Source organism: Camelina sativa, chromosome 10 (assembly GCF_000633955.1).
Source record: "Camelina sativa cultivar DH55 chromosome 10, Cs, whole genome shotgun sequence".
Taxonomy (NCBI): Eukaryota; Viridiplantae; Streptophyta; class Magnoliopsida; order Brassicales; family Brassicaceae; genus Camelina; species Camelina sativa.
In genome coordinates, this window is record NC_025694.1 from 9,136,940 (window position 1) to 9,152,378 (window position 15,439).

The 15,439-nt window shown below is 37.5% G+C and overlaps 4 protein-coding genes, 1 long non-coding RNA gene and 1 pseudogene across 5 annotated transcripts; 5 read left to right on the forward strand and 1 right to left on the reverse strand.

Moving 5' to 3' along the window:
* On the forward strand, positions 1-739 carry LOC104718091. Its single transcript, XR_756343.2, has 2 exons — positions 1-66; positions 299-739. It is a non-coding gene; the product is annotated as an uncharacterized LOC104718091 (long non-coding RNA).
* LOC104718092 lies at positions 1,948-3,162 on the forward strand. Its single transcript, XM_010435765.2, has one exon. The coding sequence runs from the start codon at positions 2,139-2,141 to the stop codon at positions 2,796-2,798; it is 660 nt and encodes a 219-aa protein (XP_010434067.1). The 5' UTR covers positions 1,948-2,138; the 3' UTR covers positions 2,799-3,162.
* LOC104718093 (probable plastid-lipid-associated protein 2, chloroplastic) lies at positions 3,312-4,587 on the forward strand (the record flags this gene model as incomplete). Its single annotated transcript, XM_010435766.2, is given in 3 exon segments — positions 3,312-3,764; positions 3,858-4,053; positions 4,149-4,587. Coding segments are annotated over 3 exon segments (960 nt in total). The 3' UTR covers positions 4,464-4,587.
* Positions 4,724-5,171, reverse strand: LOC104720190 (annotated as a pseudogene).
* On the forward strand, positions 5,952-7,873 carry LOC104718094 (iron-sulfur cluster assembly protein 1-like). Its single transcript, XM_010435767.1, has 3 exons — positions 5,952-6,342; positions 6,765-6,819; positions 7,423-7,873. Exons 1-3 carry the CDS (start codon positions 6,045-6,047, stop codon positions 7,571-7,573), a joined length of 504 nt encoding a protein of 167 aa, XP_010434069.1. The 5' UTR covers positions 5,952-6,044; the 3' UTR covers positions 7,574-7,873.
* Positions 8,836-13,500, forward strand: LOC104718095 (potassium channel AKT2/3). The gene is made up of 11 exons (XM_010435769.2): positions 8,836-8,937; positions 9,701-9,937; positions 10,170-10,388; positions 10,678-10,836; positions 10,931-10,988; positions 11,089-11,403; positions 11,512-11,751; positions 11,844-12,359; positions 12,454-12,529; positions 12,606-13,076; positions 13,205-13,500. Exons 2-11 carry the CDS (start codon positions 9,711-9,713, stop codon positions 13,327-13,329), a joined length of 2,406 nt encoding a protein of 801 aa, XP_010434071.1. The 5' UTR covers positions 8,836-8,937; positions 9,701-9,710; the 3' UTR covers positions 13,330-13,500.

Sequence of the window (15,439 nt, forward strand, 5' to 3'; positions counted from 1 at the left end):
CATGTATGTTGTCTGCAGATGAGTTCCAAACATCCAGAGCTCCCAACACTCGAAGACCAGTAATAGGTAGCAATTTTAGTTTGTTCTTTTAATCTCTGAATTAAATCCACTAATTGCTAAAAAGGTTTATGATCCATGGTTGTGAGTCAACGTTCTAGAAAAGAACTGAGCTTTTTGTCTACTATACGTATGAATGGAGCATTGTTCTCAATTTTTTGACTTGCTTTAGTGTTGGTGTTAGATTAAGAATCTATATAACGTTGTTGCTGTTGTTTTCTTTGTGGTTATGGTTGGACAGAGAATCTATATGATGTGTTTTTGAATATAAGAGACGATGAAGCAGAACACTGCAAGACAATGAAAGCATGTCAGACACTGGGGAGCCTACGTTCTCCACACTCCATAATAGAAGATGATGCTGAAGAAGAATCAGGCTGTGTTGTTCCTGAGGGGGCTCATTGCGAAGGTATCGTAGACTGCATCAAGAAATCCATTACGAGTTAAATTACTAAAATAGAAAGGAAACTAAAAAAAAAAGATTGTTTTGTATCAGCTTATTATGAAGAATTAGGTGTAATTCCCATAGACTTGGGAATAAAGGAAAAAGTGTGAGATTCCCATCGTTATGTGTGGGAGAGAATCAAATACCCATATTATGTAAATTTGCCATGATGAGTTTTATATTATTATCCAAGTCGTTGGAGACAAATTGTGGTTGCATAGTCGGTCTCCATTTATATTTCATAGGAGTAATTTACCAATTTAAGGCCCTTCATTTCTAAAAGCTCAATCATATTTGGTGTCAGAAACGAGGCATAAGCGCAAATACTAATGACAATGTTAATCAAAGGGTAGCTAATGGGCAATAGGAGCAATACACTTTCTTTGAATGAATAGTAGTAATGCGTTATTTGACATTATAAAGATGGCAAAAATGCTCAAGTACAAAATCATTGAATGCATCATTCTCTAAAGAGAAGAAAGTGTATTGGTATTAGCGTTTAGAATCACTTTCTCCCATTTTTTACTTTTGTTGGGTTATGTTGGGGACAGTGTTACGCAAAGACGACGTCGTGTATGGGGCGACATTTCACGTGGGGGAAAAAAAAGCCTTAATTCATGCGCCCCTCTCTTTATTATTTTTTTTTCCTTTTTCTTTCGATTTTTCAAATTATTTGTACGCGGGTTTAAATAACACAAATAGTTTCCCGCCCAAAAGAGTGTACCGTGAAATTTTTTTTGTCCCGGTGGTTATGAGATTTTCATCAGTCTGGTAAAACTTGCACTAATCAAGTTTTAATATTTTTATTCATCGGTTTTGATTGCTAGTTGTACCATCGATGAATGATTTATTTAATCATTAATAATAGGGTTAGAACTTTGAACTGTGATGGATGACTTTTTTTTCGTTGGTGACATAAATTGTAGTTATTCTTCGATGTTGTTTTATTCAAGAATCAAGACCATAATAATGACTTTTTGTTTCTTTTTGAGTTTTTATTAAACAACAAATCTAGTCGTACAGTTACAGAGATAGCATTAATTTTTTACTCTCGAGGGTAAATTTTTTAGTATTTTTTTTTTTTGTTTCCATCAGAAATTCAGAAGAACTAACATTATAGTTGGAAGCATGCACCCCGACATATTTATAAATTGATTAGTTCTTGTTAACAATGACGTAGATACACTTTTTTTGCCACTATGGTTTGAAAGTAGTGTATATATACTCAAGTTTTATATGGTTGAAAAATATCTTAAAGGTAATGTATTCCATAATATTTGATTCCCCTGATACTCTTATTTAAGTGGGATAAAAATATACTAGTAGGTCTGAACTCTGAACCAACCAAATCGAATCGTTATAACTGTTTATAATTATTAAGATTTGTTTGATAAATAATATTAATTCCGTAACAACTTTACTCTAAAATAATATTTTTTAAAAATGTGAAAGTAAAAAAAAAAAGCTCTGAAAACTTGCTTTATAATGTCATCATCACTGCGAGACCCAAAAGATCTGAACAGTCCCCCTCTCTCTCTCTCTTTATTTCTCTCTCGGAGAGCTCTCTCTCTCTCATGGCGGAGTACTGGTGATTCCGTTTCGCCATCGGAGAATCTCTGTAACTGATCAGTAGTCGATGATGAGTGAACTCGATCTCGGAACGAGTCAGAGGATGACGGAGACACACCGCACCACGACTACGACGACGTTTCTTGATTTGCTCCGTCGTCAGATGAGCGGTCACGATCTCACCAGGAGGAAACGCACTCTTAAAGAACGGTTGAGATTCAAATGCATCGGAGGATGCTGTGGTCCGACCTGGAGTCTCCGTCTAACTAACAACGACGCCACTCTCCATAGTCAAAGCTCCAGAGACGACGAAGAAATCGAAGCACAAACCGAAACCGGACTCGTTCCCGGATCGGGTTCGGGTATGAATCTCGCGACGGCGTTAGAAGCGGAGAGATATAACCGTGGAGGAGAATCGACGGAAACGGAGGTAGATATGACGCCGACGAGAGTTTCGTTGATGAGATTGCTTGAGGAGACGGCGGAGAGAGCCGCTCATGACGACGGCGGAGGAGGAGGAAAGGAAATGGAGATAATAACGGCGTCAATGGGGACGTTAACGGGTAATGATTCTGTGTGTTGCGTGTGTATGGGAAGAAAGAAAGGTGCTGCGTTTATCCCATGTGGTCATACTTTTTGCAGAGTCTGCTCTAGAGAACTCTGGCTTAACCGTGGATCGTGTCCTCTTTGTAACCGTCCGATCATCGAGATCCTCGATATCTTTTGAAAAAACGATCGGACGGCTTAAAGTCCTCGATCCACGTGTGAGTAAATTGAGGTCGAATCCCTAGATATACGTTCCAAATTCCAAAATTTTAGCTACGGTTTTGTGTACTACTTTGTACGTTTTTCTTTTGGTTTTATGGAAGGAAGTCAGATGATGTAAATGCAAAAAAAAAAAAAAAAAATCAGCAAAGGCCCATTTAATCTATTTAAGCCCATCACAGAAACAGCGGAAGCTTCTAGCCTTATTTACATTGATCATGACGCGATGATTAGAATCCAAAACAATGCTCGCCTCACACCCATTCAACGACGCGACGCTTTGTATGTTCGATTCCTAGGTCGTCACGTGGCAGAGTCGTAGGCGAGTGTATATGATCTTGGTTTGTGCTGTGTATTCGATCAAAGAAGAAACGTTTACCTTATTTCATTTTCAGTTGCATTGTCTATAAGTAAGTAGTGGTATCTCTTCTCTTGTTCATAAAGCTTCGAAACTTTTTTTTTAGTCCAAGTAAAAAAAAATGGCGGCGATACAATTGTTCAACCAATTCCCCTGCAAAGCGAGAGTTACGACCTCGTCGAACTCGAAATCCCTCTCGAAAATTCCGATTACGGTTCCGATGAGCTCGATTATTCACCGTCCGGTGTTCTCCACCGGAGGAGGAATCGCTGTTTCCCGTGGGGATTTCAGAGTCAGAGCCACGGATGCGGAAGACGAATGGGGTACAGAGGCGGGAGAGAGAGGATCGGCGGCTCTATCGGTAGCGGATGAAGCAATCGAAGCCGTGGAGGAGACGGAGCGGCTGAAGAGATCGTTAGCGGATTCGTTCTACGGAATCGATCGAGGTTTGAACACATCTAGCGAGACCAGAGCTGAAATCGGAGATTTAATCACACAGCTCGAGTCGAAGAACCCTACCCCAGCTCCGACGGAAGCTCTCTTCCTTCTCAACGGCAAATGGATCCTCGCGTAAGTTTTTTCCCCATGCCGTTAAATTAGGATTCTGGATTCAAATTCTTGCTATGAAACGATGAACTGATTTGGTGAATACCTCTATTGCAGCTACACATCGTTCGTGAATTTGTTCCCGTTGCTTTCACGAGGGATCTTGCCTTTGGTAAAAGTGGATGAGATCTCACAAACCATTGATTCAGATAACTTCACCGTCCAAAACTCTGTTCGTTTCGCTGGTCCTCTAGGTACAAACTCGATTAGCACCAACGCTAAGTTCGAAATCCGAAGCCCTAAACGCGTTCAGGTAAAATTGAACCCATCCTCCATCAAAACCAAGAACTGAATGATGATATCAATATCTTTGGGAAAGCGATTCAGTAATGTTTTTGGTTGTTGCAGATTAAGTTTGAGCAAGGCGTAATCGGGACACCTCAGTTAACGGATTCGATTGAAATACCTGATAACGTTGAGGTTCTTGGTCAAAAGATTGATCTTAACCCGATCAGAGGGTTACTTACCTCGGTGCAAGACACTGCCTCGTCTGTGGCTAGATCCATATCGAGCCAACCACCGTTGAAATTCTCTTTGCCAGGGGACAAGGCGGAGTCGTGGCTACTCACGACTTACCTAGACAAAGACATTCGGATCTCTAGAGGAGACGGTGGAAGCATCTTTGTGCTTATCAAAGAAGGAAGCCCTCTCTTGAATCCTTGAACTTTATCATCATAATCTATGTCTATCTCTCTTGTCATTTCAGACAAAATAAGTGTTCAATATATAGTGTTGTAGTAAGGTTTACTTCTCAGTGATGATAAGGAAGTAAGAACTTTTGTTTTAACGTAATACAAAGTAGAAGGGAAACACTCGTATATATAGATCTGAGATGAAATCATGCAAAACGCAAAACACAAACGCGCACATCATCTACAATCACATGCTTGCCATTTCAGCACCGCTTTTTGCATCATAATCGTGGCAGCACCAACATATCCCTTTACCACTTCAAATATTTAATCATTCGCCTCCATGATACTTGCTGTCCAATGCCTTGCATGGTTCATCTTAAGTAGAGCTCTTGGCCGCAGTACTACATAAACCCAATCGGTATTCACACACTCCCCACCCATCCACTTCTGTCCCGATCCAAACAAAAAAAGTCAACATTTCATTAACATGTATTTATTTAAGATCTTGGGATCAAATATTTTGGAATTTTTTTTTTTTTGGTGTGTGCCTGTAGGAGATATGAGGAGGATGGAGAGACAAACGACTACTGCAGTAGCAACAACTGTGCGCAACCTTAAAGCTCCCCATTCTTTCTTTCTAATGTGTTTCTCTCTCTATCTTTGTGATTGATTTATTTAGCTAAAAGGCGAGGTAAAGGGATAACAATCACCATTATGTGTCCTGCTCCTGCCTCATGTCTTTTTCTTTTGCACTTCTAATCTTAACTTGCTTTCCTCGTCAATTCTTTGCTTTGATTAGTGAATTTTAGGCATTCTTATGAAACACTGTTTGACAAAACAAACAAAAAAAAGGCATTCTTATGAAACACCTTCAAAATCGATGCTTAAAATATATATTTCAGTTACAAATTGTCAGTAATACACAATTGTTGAAAAGAGTTTTGTTAATTCATAACTAAAATAACCTTACGAAAATATATGATTTTAACACAAATCGTTTTAAGAACTTCATTGAATAATAACATCCCAACTCTTATTGTAGATGATCAATTATGTTGTATTGTTTGTTTGATTTAGAATTCTCAGTGGGAGTAGATAAACATATCTAGTACGTATTGAGAATCTTTCGTTTGATTTCTTCTTTAGAAAATGTTAAACACATATTTTGTTTAATCAACTTTTAGATCATATCTTAAACCAATCGTATAGTGAAACTTATTTTACCTTTGTTTGTGTTTTGCCAAACACATGTTTCACGATAGATGGTTGATAAACACAATACGAGCGATTTGTCCTAAACTCCTAATACATCAATTAGGCTATCAAAAAATATCAGTGAGAAGAAAAAGTCAACTCATCAAATCCTCAGGTTAGATCAACTCGTCCACGTGTCAAAATCGTCAAAGATATTTTGTTATTCTCATAAAGAAATAGTAACAAAATATCTCAGAACCATCTAAACCGTCCACGTGTCACCTCAGTCTGAACCAAACCGCCTTCTTTATAGCCCCTTGAAGGAAACCCTCAAAAATTCAATCTCATTCCCATTTCCGCGGAACAAAGTATAAACTCGGACGAAGACGAACCCTAAAAAAAGAAAAAGACGACGATGATGCTAGGGCAAGCTGCGAAGAAGGCTCTAGGGCTTACGTCACGTCAATCAACGCCGTGGCCTGTTGGAATCTACCGTTCTTACCATGAGAACGTCATCGACCACTACGACAACCCCCGCAACGTCGGCTCTTTCGATAAGAATGATCCCACCGTCGGCACGGGGCTCGTAGGAGCTCCTGCGTGCGGTGATGTGATGAAGCTTCAGATCAAGGTCGATGAGAAGACTGGTCAAATCGTTGATGCTCGCTTTAAGACCTTTGGTTGTGGTTCAGCTATCGCTTCTTCATCTGTCGGTATGTTTACCCTCTTCTCTAATTCGTGCTTTTTGTTTCGTGCTTTGTTCGATTGAGGATTGAATTAGAAAGATTTGAGATGTGATTTTTTCAATTAGGGATTTTGATTTCTCGAATTGAGGAATTAGGTTTCAGATGTGGAGGCGGTGTTCAAATTAGGGCATGACTAGGAACTGATTGATTAATCGGGTTTTTGTGAATTGAGACGTTGTTTTCATTGATTCAATCGTGAATTTGTAATAGTCCTAATGTCATTGAGAAAGATTTTAACTTTTCGATGCGACATCAGAATCAGATTGTACTGGTTCTGTTTCTGGCTTGTCTTCTATGTCGGTGTAATTTGAGCTATCTTTTCTCTCTGTCATTTCTAGGGGATATGTAGCAGTTTTCTAATGTTGATTGATTTATGTTTTTTTTTTCAGCTACTGAATGGGTGAAAGGCAAAGCTATGGAGGATGTCCTGACCATCAAGAACACGTAAGTACTGTTTAGTTCGTCTCTTACATAATCTGGCATTCATACTTCCCAAGATAAGGATGCCTTGCGTTCGTATTCATGTTTTGCATATATTTAACCTAATCTGTTGTGAGTTGTTGCGTTACGCTAGTCACTGTTTGTCTAAATTGGCCACTCTTTTTGATTGTTGACATATCAGTAACTGTATTTCAGTACTATTATTATGTTTTGAGGAACTCGGTCATTGGACTTTGTCTATTGATTAAATGATTAGTATACTCTGTGTTCCTATTCATGTTTTGCAGATATTAACATAAGTGATTAGTTGCGGTACGTGCACACTTTTTGTCTAATTGGTTCACTCATTGATTGTCGACATAGCAATTGCTACTTTATGACTGTTATTATGTTTAGAGGAACTCAGTTACTGGACTTCTTGTTCTATTAGTATGAGTTTGTTGACTGGTTAGTATGGTACATAAGTTGCTACATCATGACTATGCGCAGGCATGCTAGACCTTTTTATCTTAGACAAAGTAAATTTTATGATTTATGGCATGGAGTTTTTCAACATGCGAACCCCTAAATTGAATGTGTGATTTTCGTTCTGTGATATTTTGCTAGCGAGATCGCGAAGCATCTGTCTCTCCCACCAGTCAAGCTCCATTGCAGTATGTTGGCGGAGGACGCCATCAAGGCAGCTGTGAAAGACTACAAGGAGAAGCGTGTGAAAACGAATGGTGCTGCAGCAGCTGGAGACACCACACAGGCTTGAGTCCTTTTATTAATGTGTATACCATAGTGTGTATATGATGGTGAAAACAGGGGAGGAGTAGAAGAGGATACATACAACCTGTGGTATGTAATGAAATGTTTTTTTTTTTTTTATAAGTTTCAAGTTTACGAAGTATTTTGTTTGAATAAACTCTGTTGACATCAAACATCCCAAGAATGATTTACTTTTTTCCCCTGTAGTTTCTACTATTGTATTGCGTTGTAATGCTTTCTCTCTTCATTGGGAGATGTATAACTTTGAAAGACAAGTCTACAATTTTCAGTTTTGGTGTTTTTCTCATGTTCACATTATTGATGCAAACCACGACACGTTTTTATCTCCAATCAGCTTAGAATGGTGTATCCTTTTGAATTCATTTGATACACCATTTTGTTCAAATTCAAATGATGATGGAAAGTGGAAACAGAAGAAGTACAAAAATATCAGAAATGAAGAGTTAAAAACCGTCTAAGCCTGTTGCAGGCGGCTGATCCCACGGCATTGAGGTGTTTGGTGGTGTCCTACCGCCATGATACTATATAAACCCATAGTAAGGTTCCAATTGATGTTCAATTTTTTGGTTAAACGCTAGGCCTTAGCCGATGGCCTTGGTTAGTAGTGTCTAATGATCTTTTGTAAAAAAACTAAAGTGGCATATAGAGTACTTCGAGATGATTAAAAAGGTCTTCTGAAATAATGTAAAAGCATCAGAGGCGCTAATTAAGTTATCTAGAAATAAAAGGATCGGATAGCAAACTTTTCCTGGCTAGTTCTCTTCTCAGACTTCTCTCATACGTGGTCTGGTCAGTTGGTCTGTCTCGTTCTCTCTTCTTCGCGCTTTTGAGAAAAATAGAAACCCGCGACTGAACCTCAATCTTCCACGTGTTCCTCTCCGGTGCTTTGTTTCCCTTCGTCGGAGGCGTTACTTCTTTTAGAGATTCGTCAAGTCAAGTCTATAGTCAGGTTAAGGTAATATGAACTCAAATTGACTTCTATTCCCATAACCCAAAATTATTAGGGTTTTGTAGTAATGATCTTTGGATCATTCAGTTCTCTGTTGTGAACATTGCTTGCCATACTTAACAATTGTTCAGACAAATTTGGTCTGACAACATTAAGCTTTGTTTGTTGGTATGAGAATAGAAAAAAAAAAGTTTCAGTTGATTTTTGAGTCATATACAATACAATGAGAGATTATTCTGTTTTTTCTCATTATGACATTTGTTGAAGTTGGCAGGTTCATGGATTTTAAAAGCAAACCAACTTGCAAGCACTTAGGCAACAACATGGTGAAGGAGCAGAGTAGGAAGTGTGATACTTCATGGGATTTTAAAGACATTACTCCTACAACAGAGGACACACAGGTCAGTCTATTACAATGTCCTTTCTCCTTTGCCCTGTCCCTTTTTTATAAAGCTAATAACACTATTTGATTGCTTCAAAAGCTAAAATCAATCAAGAATATATGATCAATCTAGATTGAATACTATACTGAAGATGACTACACGTATAGGGAAATATATCGCCTTTCTTTTCGCCTAAATTATATGCATGGTCCCGGTTTAGAATCTAATTCCTTTTATCTATCATTTTTCTTCTGCTTCACATACCCGCTAGCTAGTCAAATGTTAATAAGTACACACAACATTCTCTTAGTATGTGGATATTGAAGCATTAGCATGTTCTCTTCATGATCTCCCTCTTAAGTTAGATTCTCAATATATATATATAGAGTTTAAAAGCTGTTAATGGGGTAGATACTAATTTGGGACCCTTAATGTAAAGCTTCTTAATGCCACGTTTGATTATATATATAATTCTCTTACTCAACCCTTTCCGGGACCCAACTATCACATTTCATACCTTATCACCAAAACATAAAATCAATCAATTTTTTTTTTTTTTTTTTTTGCCTTATTGATTGTGTTGGATCCCTCTAAAAACAAAACTTGTGTCCCCCACAAAAGCTTCCCCTTATTTCACTTCAATCTTAACAAAATAGGACCACCACCACCACGTACGGTTTGCACCATACAAACCACAAACTCCCTCTTCATTGCAATAATTATATCATCTACTAAAACCTCTTTTTCTCTCTCCCTCTCTTTCTTGTTACTTTTTGTTCAGGACAAATATAATGGAGCACAAGTATGCAGCAAATCACTGCAACTTATCTTCAGGCATGAAGCTCCGGCGTCTCCATCAGCATCGAGGAAAAGGGAGAGAAGAAGAGTACGATGCTTCTTCTCTCAGCTTGAACAATCTTTCAAAGCTTATTCTTCCTCCACTTGGTGTTGCTAGCTATAACCAGAATCACATCAGGTCTAGTGGATGGATCATCTCACCCATGGACTCAAGATACAGGTACCATCCACATCCATTTTGTCTATGAAACAGAGCACCATGTGGTATCGCTATTGTATGACACAACAAAACAACTGAGTTAATGGAAGTTGAATGATTCTTGTGTTTACGAGATTCTCAGAGACATATAAGTATATGCTTGAATTAGTGATAATGCATTAGCTATATGATCTTGTTTACCTTCAAGGGGAAACGTAAAACAAGTTGGTAACTAGTGATCTTTCTGACTCAGGTGCTGGGAATTTTTCATGGTGCTTTTGGTGGCATACTCTGCATGGGTTTACCCTTTTGAAGTGGCATTTCTGAATTTCTCACCAAAGAGGAATCTTTGTATCGCGGACAACATCGTAGACTTGTTCTTCTCTGTTGACATTGTCTTGACGTTCTTCGTTGCTTACATAGACCAAAGAACACAGCTTCTTGTTCGTGAACCTAAACAGATTGCAGTGAGGTCAGTATATTTGTTGTTCATTAATTATCTTACTTTTCACCTTTTGAGATTTGATCTTTACTCCATAAAAGATATGATAACTTCTTTTCTAAGTGGAAGAGGACAAGGTTTTTAGGTGACTACTGTGCCCACACCATGTGATTCTTTTATTTTCATCATCAGTTAGATAGATTTCTGTTTATGGAAAGAACATAAAGATTCCACTTATAAATATATTCGGTAAAAAGAGAGCTTTTTAAAATAAATGTGTTAGTTTTGGCTAAAATGCTATTTTAATATCTCATTAAAGGTACCTTTCAACATGGTTCTTGATGGATGTTGCATCAACTATACCATTTGACGCCATCGGATACTTAATCACTGGCACAGCCAAGTGGAATCTCACCTGTAATCTCTTGGGATTACTTAGATTTTGGCGACTTCGACGCGTCAAACACCTCTTCACTAGGTACACTACTTCCCTATATGACTCCATGTCATGTCCCTGATCAAACTGTTATTGATGAAGTGACAAAAATATCATATCCTTCGTGCTGTTTCAGACTCGAGAAGGACATAAGATACAGCTATTTCTGGATTCGTTGCCTTAGACTTTTATCCGTGAGTAAAGAAAATCTTAAGCGAAAGAATAACAAGATCACATATATATATCTTTAGATGTTGTAGTTACAGAACATGATGAGGTTTGAGTTTACTACAGGTGACATTGTTTCTAGTGCATTGTGCGGGATGCAGTTATTACCTAATAGCAGACAGGTATCAACACCAAGGAAAGACATGGACTGACGCAATCCCGAATTTCACAGAGACAAGTCTTTCCATCAGATACATCGCAGCTATATATTGGTCAATCACAACAATGACCACTGTGGGATATGGAGATCTCCATGCAAGCAACACTATTGAGATGGTATTCATTATAGTCTACATGTTATTCAATCTCGGCCTCACTGCTTACCTTATTGGTAACATGACTAATTTGGTCGTGGAAGGAACTCGTCGTACCATGGAATTTGTAAGTGTCTCAAAGCTCTCACTCTTTCGTTGGTTATACAAGATTTGTTCTGTTTCTCTTTGTCTTGTTTTGTTAAGGAAAGTCTTCTTGTTGTTGTTGGTGGTGCAGAGGAATAGCATCGAAGCAGCGTCAAACTTTGTAAACAGAAACAGATTGCCTCCAAGATTGAAAGATCAGATATTGGCTTACATGTGTTTGAGGTTCAAAGCAGAGAGCTTGAACCAGCAACATCTTATTGATCAGCTCCCAAAATCTATCTACAAAAGCATTTGTCAACATCTTTTTCTTCCATCTGTGGAAAAAGTTTACCTCTTCAAAGGTGTCTCAAGAGAAATACTTCTTCTCCTGGTGAGTTAATTTTGCTGACATGCATGATTTGGTATATACACCATATTAAATCAAGAGTGTTGTCTCTGAAGATGTGTATTGGTGGTGATTAGGTTTCAAAAATGAAGGCTGAGTATATACCACCAAGAGAGGATGTGATAATGCAGAACGAAGCGCCCGATGATGTTTACATAATAGTGTCAGGAGAAGTTGAGATCATCGACTCAGAGATGGAGAGAGAGTCTGTTTTAGGCACTCTACGTTGTGGAGACATATTTGGAGAAGTTGGAGCACTTTGTTGCAGACCACAAAGCTACACGTTTCAAACGAAGTCTCTGTCGCAGCTTCTCCGACTCAAATCTTCGTTCCTTATCGAGACAATGCAGATTAAACAACAAGACAATGCCACAGTGCTCAAGAACTTCCTGCAGCATCACAAAAAGCTGAGTGATATAGATATTGGTGATCTAATGACACAACAAAATGGAGAAAACAACGGTTCTGTTCCCCGGAACGTTACCTCAAATCTTATCGCTGTTGTGACCACAGGCAATGCAGCTCTTCTTGATGAGCTTCTTAAGGCTAAGTTAAGCCCTGACATTACAGATTCCAAAGGAAAAACTCCATTGGTAACAGTTTTGCTTTTCACTAAAAACCATTTCAAAGCCATACTCATCATCATCATCATAGTCATTAACTCGTCGTCTTATATTCCTGTTTCAGCATATAGCAGCTTCAAGAGGATATGAAGATTGTGTTTTAGTACTCCTAAAGCACGGATGCAACATTCACATAAGAGGTAAACACATCATACTCATCAAGAAGTGTTATGTTTTATGTTTTCTAGATATGTTTTAAGCAAAAGATATTTGCAGATGTGAATGGTAACACGGCTCTATGGGAAGCAATCACAACGAAGCATTATGCGATATTCAGAATCCTTTATCATTTCGCAGCTATATCTGACCCACACATAGCTGGGGATCTTCTATGCGAAGCAGTGAAACAGAACAATGTAGAAGTAATGAAGGCTCTACTAAAACAGGGGCTTAATGTAGACACAGAGGACCACCATGGCTTCACAGCTTTACAGGTCGCTATGGAGGATAATCAAATGGACATGGTGAACCTCCTGACGATGAATGGTGCAGATGTAGTTGGTGTGAACACGCATGGTGAGTTCACACCATTGGAAAAGTTAAGAGTCGTGGAAGAAGAAGAGGAAGAACGAGGAAGAGTGAGTATATACAGAGGACATCCATTGGGGAGGAGAGAACAAAGTTGCAATGAAGCTTGGAAACTTGTTCTTCTTCCTCCTTCACTTGATGACCTCAAGAAAATAGCAGGTAAAAAAACACACTAAAGTTAATTGCGGTTTAGGTTCTGGCCTTGGATCGGTTTTGGTTAATTACGCTAACCGGGTTTGATTTGTGTTATTTGTTTGGTTTGTTGTGTGGCATGTGCATAAAAACAGGAGAGAAGTTTGGGTTTGATGGAAGTGAGACGATGGTGACGAATGAAGATGGAGCTGAGATTGACAGTATTGAAGTGATTAGAGATAATGATAAACTCTACTTTGTGGAAAACAAAATTATCTAGAACTTTGAAAATTTTATAACCAATGAAAAAAGTTTGAGATAAGAACGAACGTGAAAAAAACAAAAATGTAATATTTTAGTGATTTTTATGCGTCCATTTGAGTGAGATGTAAGTTGTAACTTGTAACACATATTATTAATATTTAATAAAAAAAACCAAGGACGTGAATCAGATAACAAATCCATTTAAATTTAGAAAAATAATAAAAAATACAAAATGAGTTTGGAATTTATTAAAAGACCTGATTTTACTGTACCAACTTTATCAACTAGGTATAGTTTCTTTCATAGAAGAAAATGTGACGTGACTGTCGTAGTATCATCAGTATCACATGCTATCCTATGGTTCGGATTTAGCTGAATTATTGAGTTTTATTTATTTATTTCGAAACCATCTTTAATTTTTTTCGAGGTTGTACACGTTATTTTGTTTGCAAGGGATATATTCTTTGGTATTATGGAATAGTCGCCTAATTGAAGAGAATGATCCACGTGATGTTCACGTAGAGAAATAAAAATTTTATGATATTTCTTTGTCAATGAGCGACTTTTTTGTAGCACTACTTGAAGTTTGGACACTCCTCCCAACCCTATCTCACATTTTTAGTAATTCAACCTACGTTATGAATCTTATGAGTTATGTTACGTATATCTCTATAATGAGCGAATGTGCAGTGAAATCTATTTAAAAACTTATTATGAATAGATCATAATATTTAAATTAATTTAAGCAAACTGAAGATTTTGTGTTTGCTAATTTGAAAGTAATAAATGAATGTATATAAGAAAATGCATATACACAAATTTGTGGAGCCGATTAATGTAAACGAATAATAAAGTATTTGTGGAGATGAGTACGTATATTATACATATAAAATGGCCAATAACATAGTACCAAAATAACATTCAAACCATATCCTTAGATTTGTGATTAGTTTGAAAGAAAAAAAATTATATATAATTCGTTGACAAAAAATCTATAGACATCCTGTATTAAGGACCTACAAAAAAAACTTCGTTTATAATCATGTACCGTCGTCGTGAAAAGTTTAATTCGTTTTAACATTTATCAGTCATCCAATTTAGAAATAATATATAGACCGTTGGCTTGAACATAAAAATTTGTTAACTATAACCATTTAATTTGTAAGTTCAGCTCCTATTAGAAAATTATTAATGTTTCTAATTAAAAATCGTGCATGTCATTGAAAGCCAACTAATTAGCTGATTAAATATGATCGTCGTAACATGGAAGGCAGTGTACGGATGGGGGGAGTTGTGAAAACTTCAAATACCAAATCTATGAAATGGTAACGTCGGAGTTGCGTGCAGACGAGAGAGGTTGGGGGGGGCGTTTACGACATTTCGTGATCAGGACCCTACGACATTAAATGAGTGTGAGATAATGCCTATCCGTCGTCACATGGCCTTACATTATCTATGTCTGTTTCCAAACATAAACCAACCAACAAATCTATTCCCCATTTTTGTTATTCTTTTCTTCACCATTTTTATAATATATATATATATATATATATATCAGATTATTATTAACTATTAAGATTGAATAATTATCAACGATCCTTTTTCACTTTCAACTCAAAAAATGGTTACAGATTTGGTGTTTTAAGCTTGTGAAAATGTTTTTTTTCGTCTTCTTCTACATCTTATTGTATTTATAGTTTTATACAGAAGTGAAGATAAGTTTCTAAAACTGGTTAAATCAACAACCACGGGTGCAAAGTGCAACCGTAATGCTCGAGCAGAAAAAGCTAAACAATACGTTCAAAAAGCGTTTAATACGTGTGGGGTTCCATTGAATCATGTCCCCTTCTTCTATTAATGGGCCTCGTTTTGGCCCGCTTACCCCTTCTGGCTCCTTATTTTTATCACTAATTCTTTATATAATATACACTTTTTTTTGGTAAGGGTATATGATATAGGGAAAATGACACCCACACCCACTTTCTCCTAAAGTATTGTCACAAAAACCCACTTTCCACTCATAGTATAATTTCCCAAGTTTTTTGCTTATGTGTCCACTTTCCTTTTACATTTTTGCCCTTACTAACAACTTATCTCTCTTTCTCTCCTTTTTTTCTCTCTTTTTC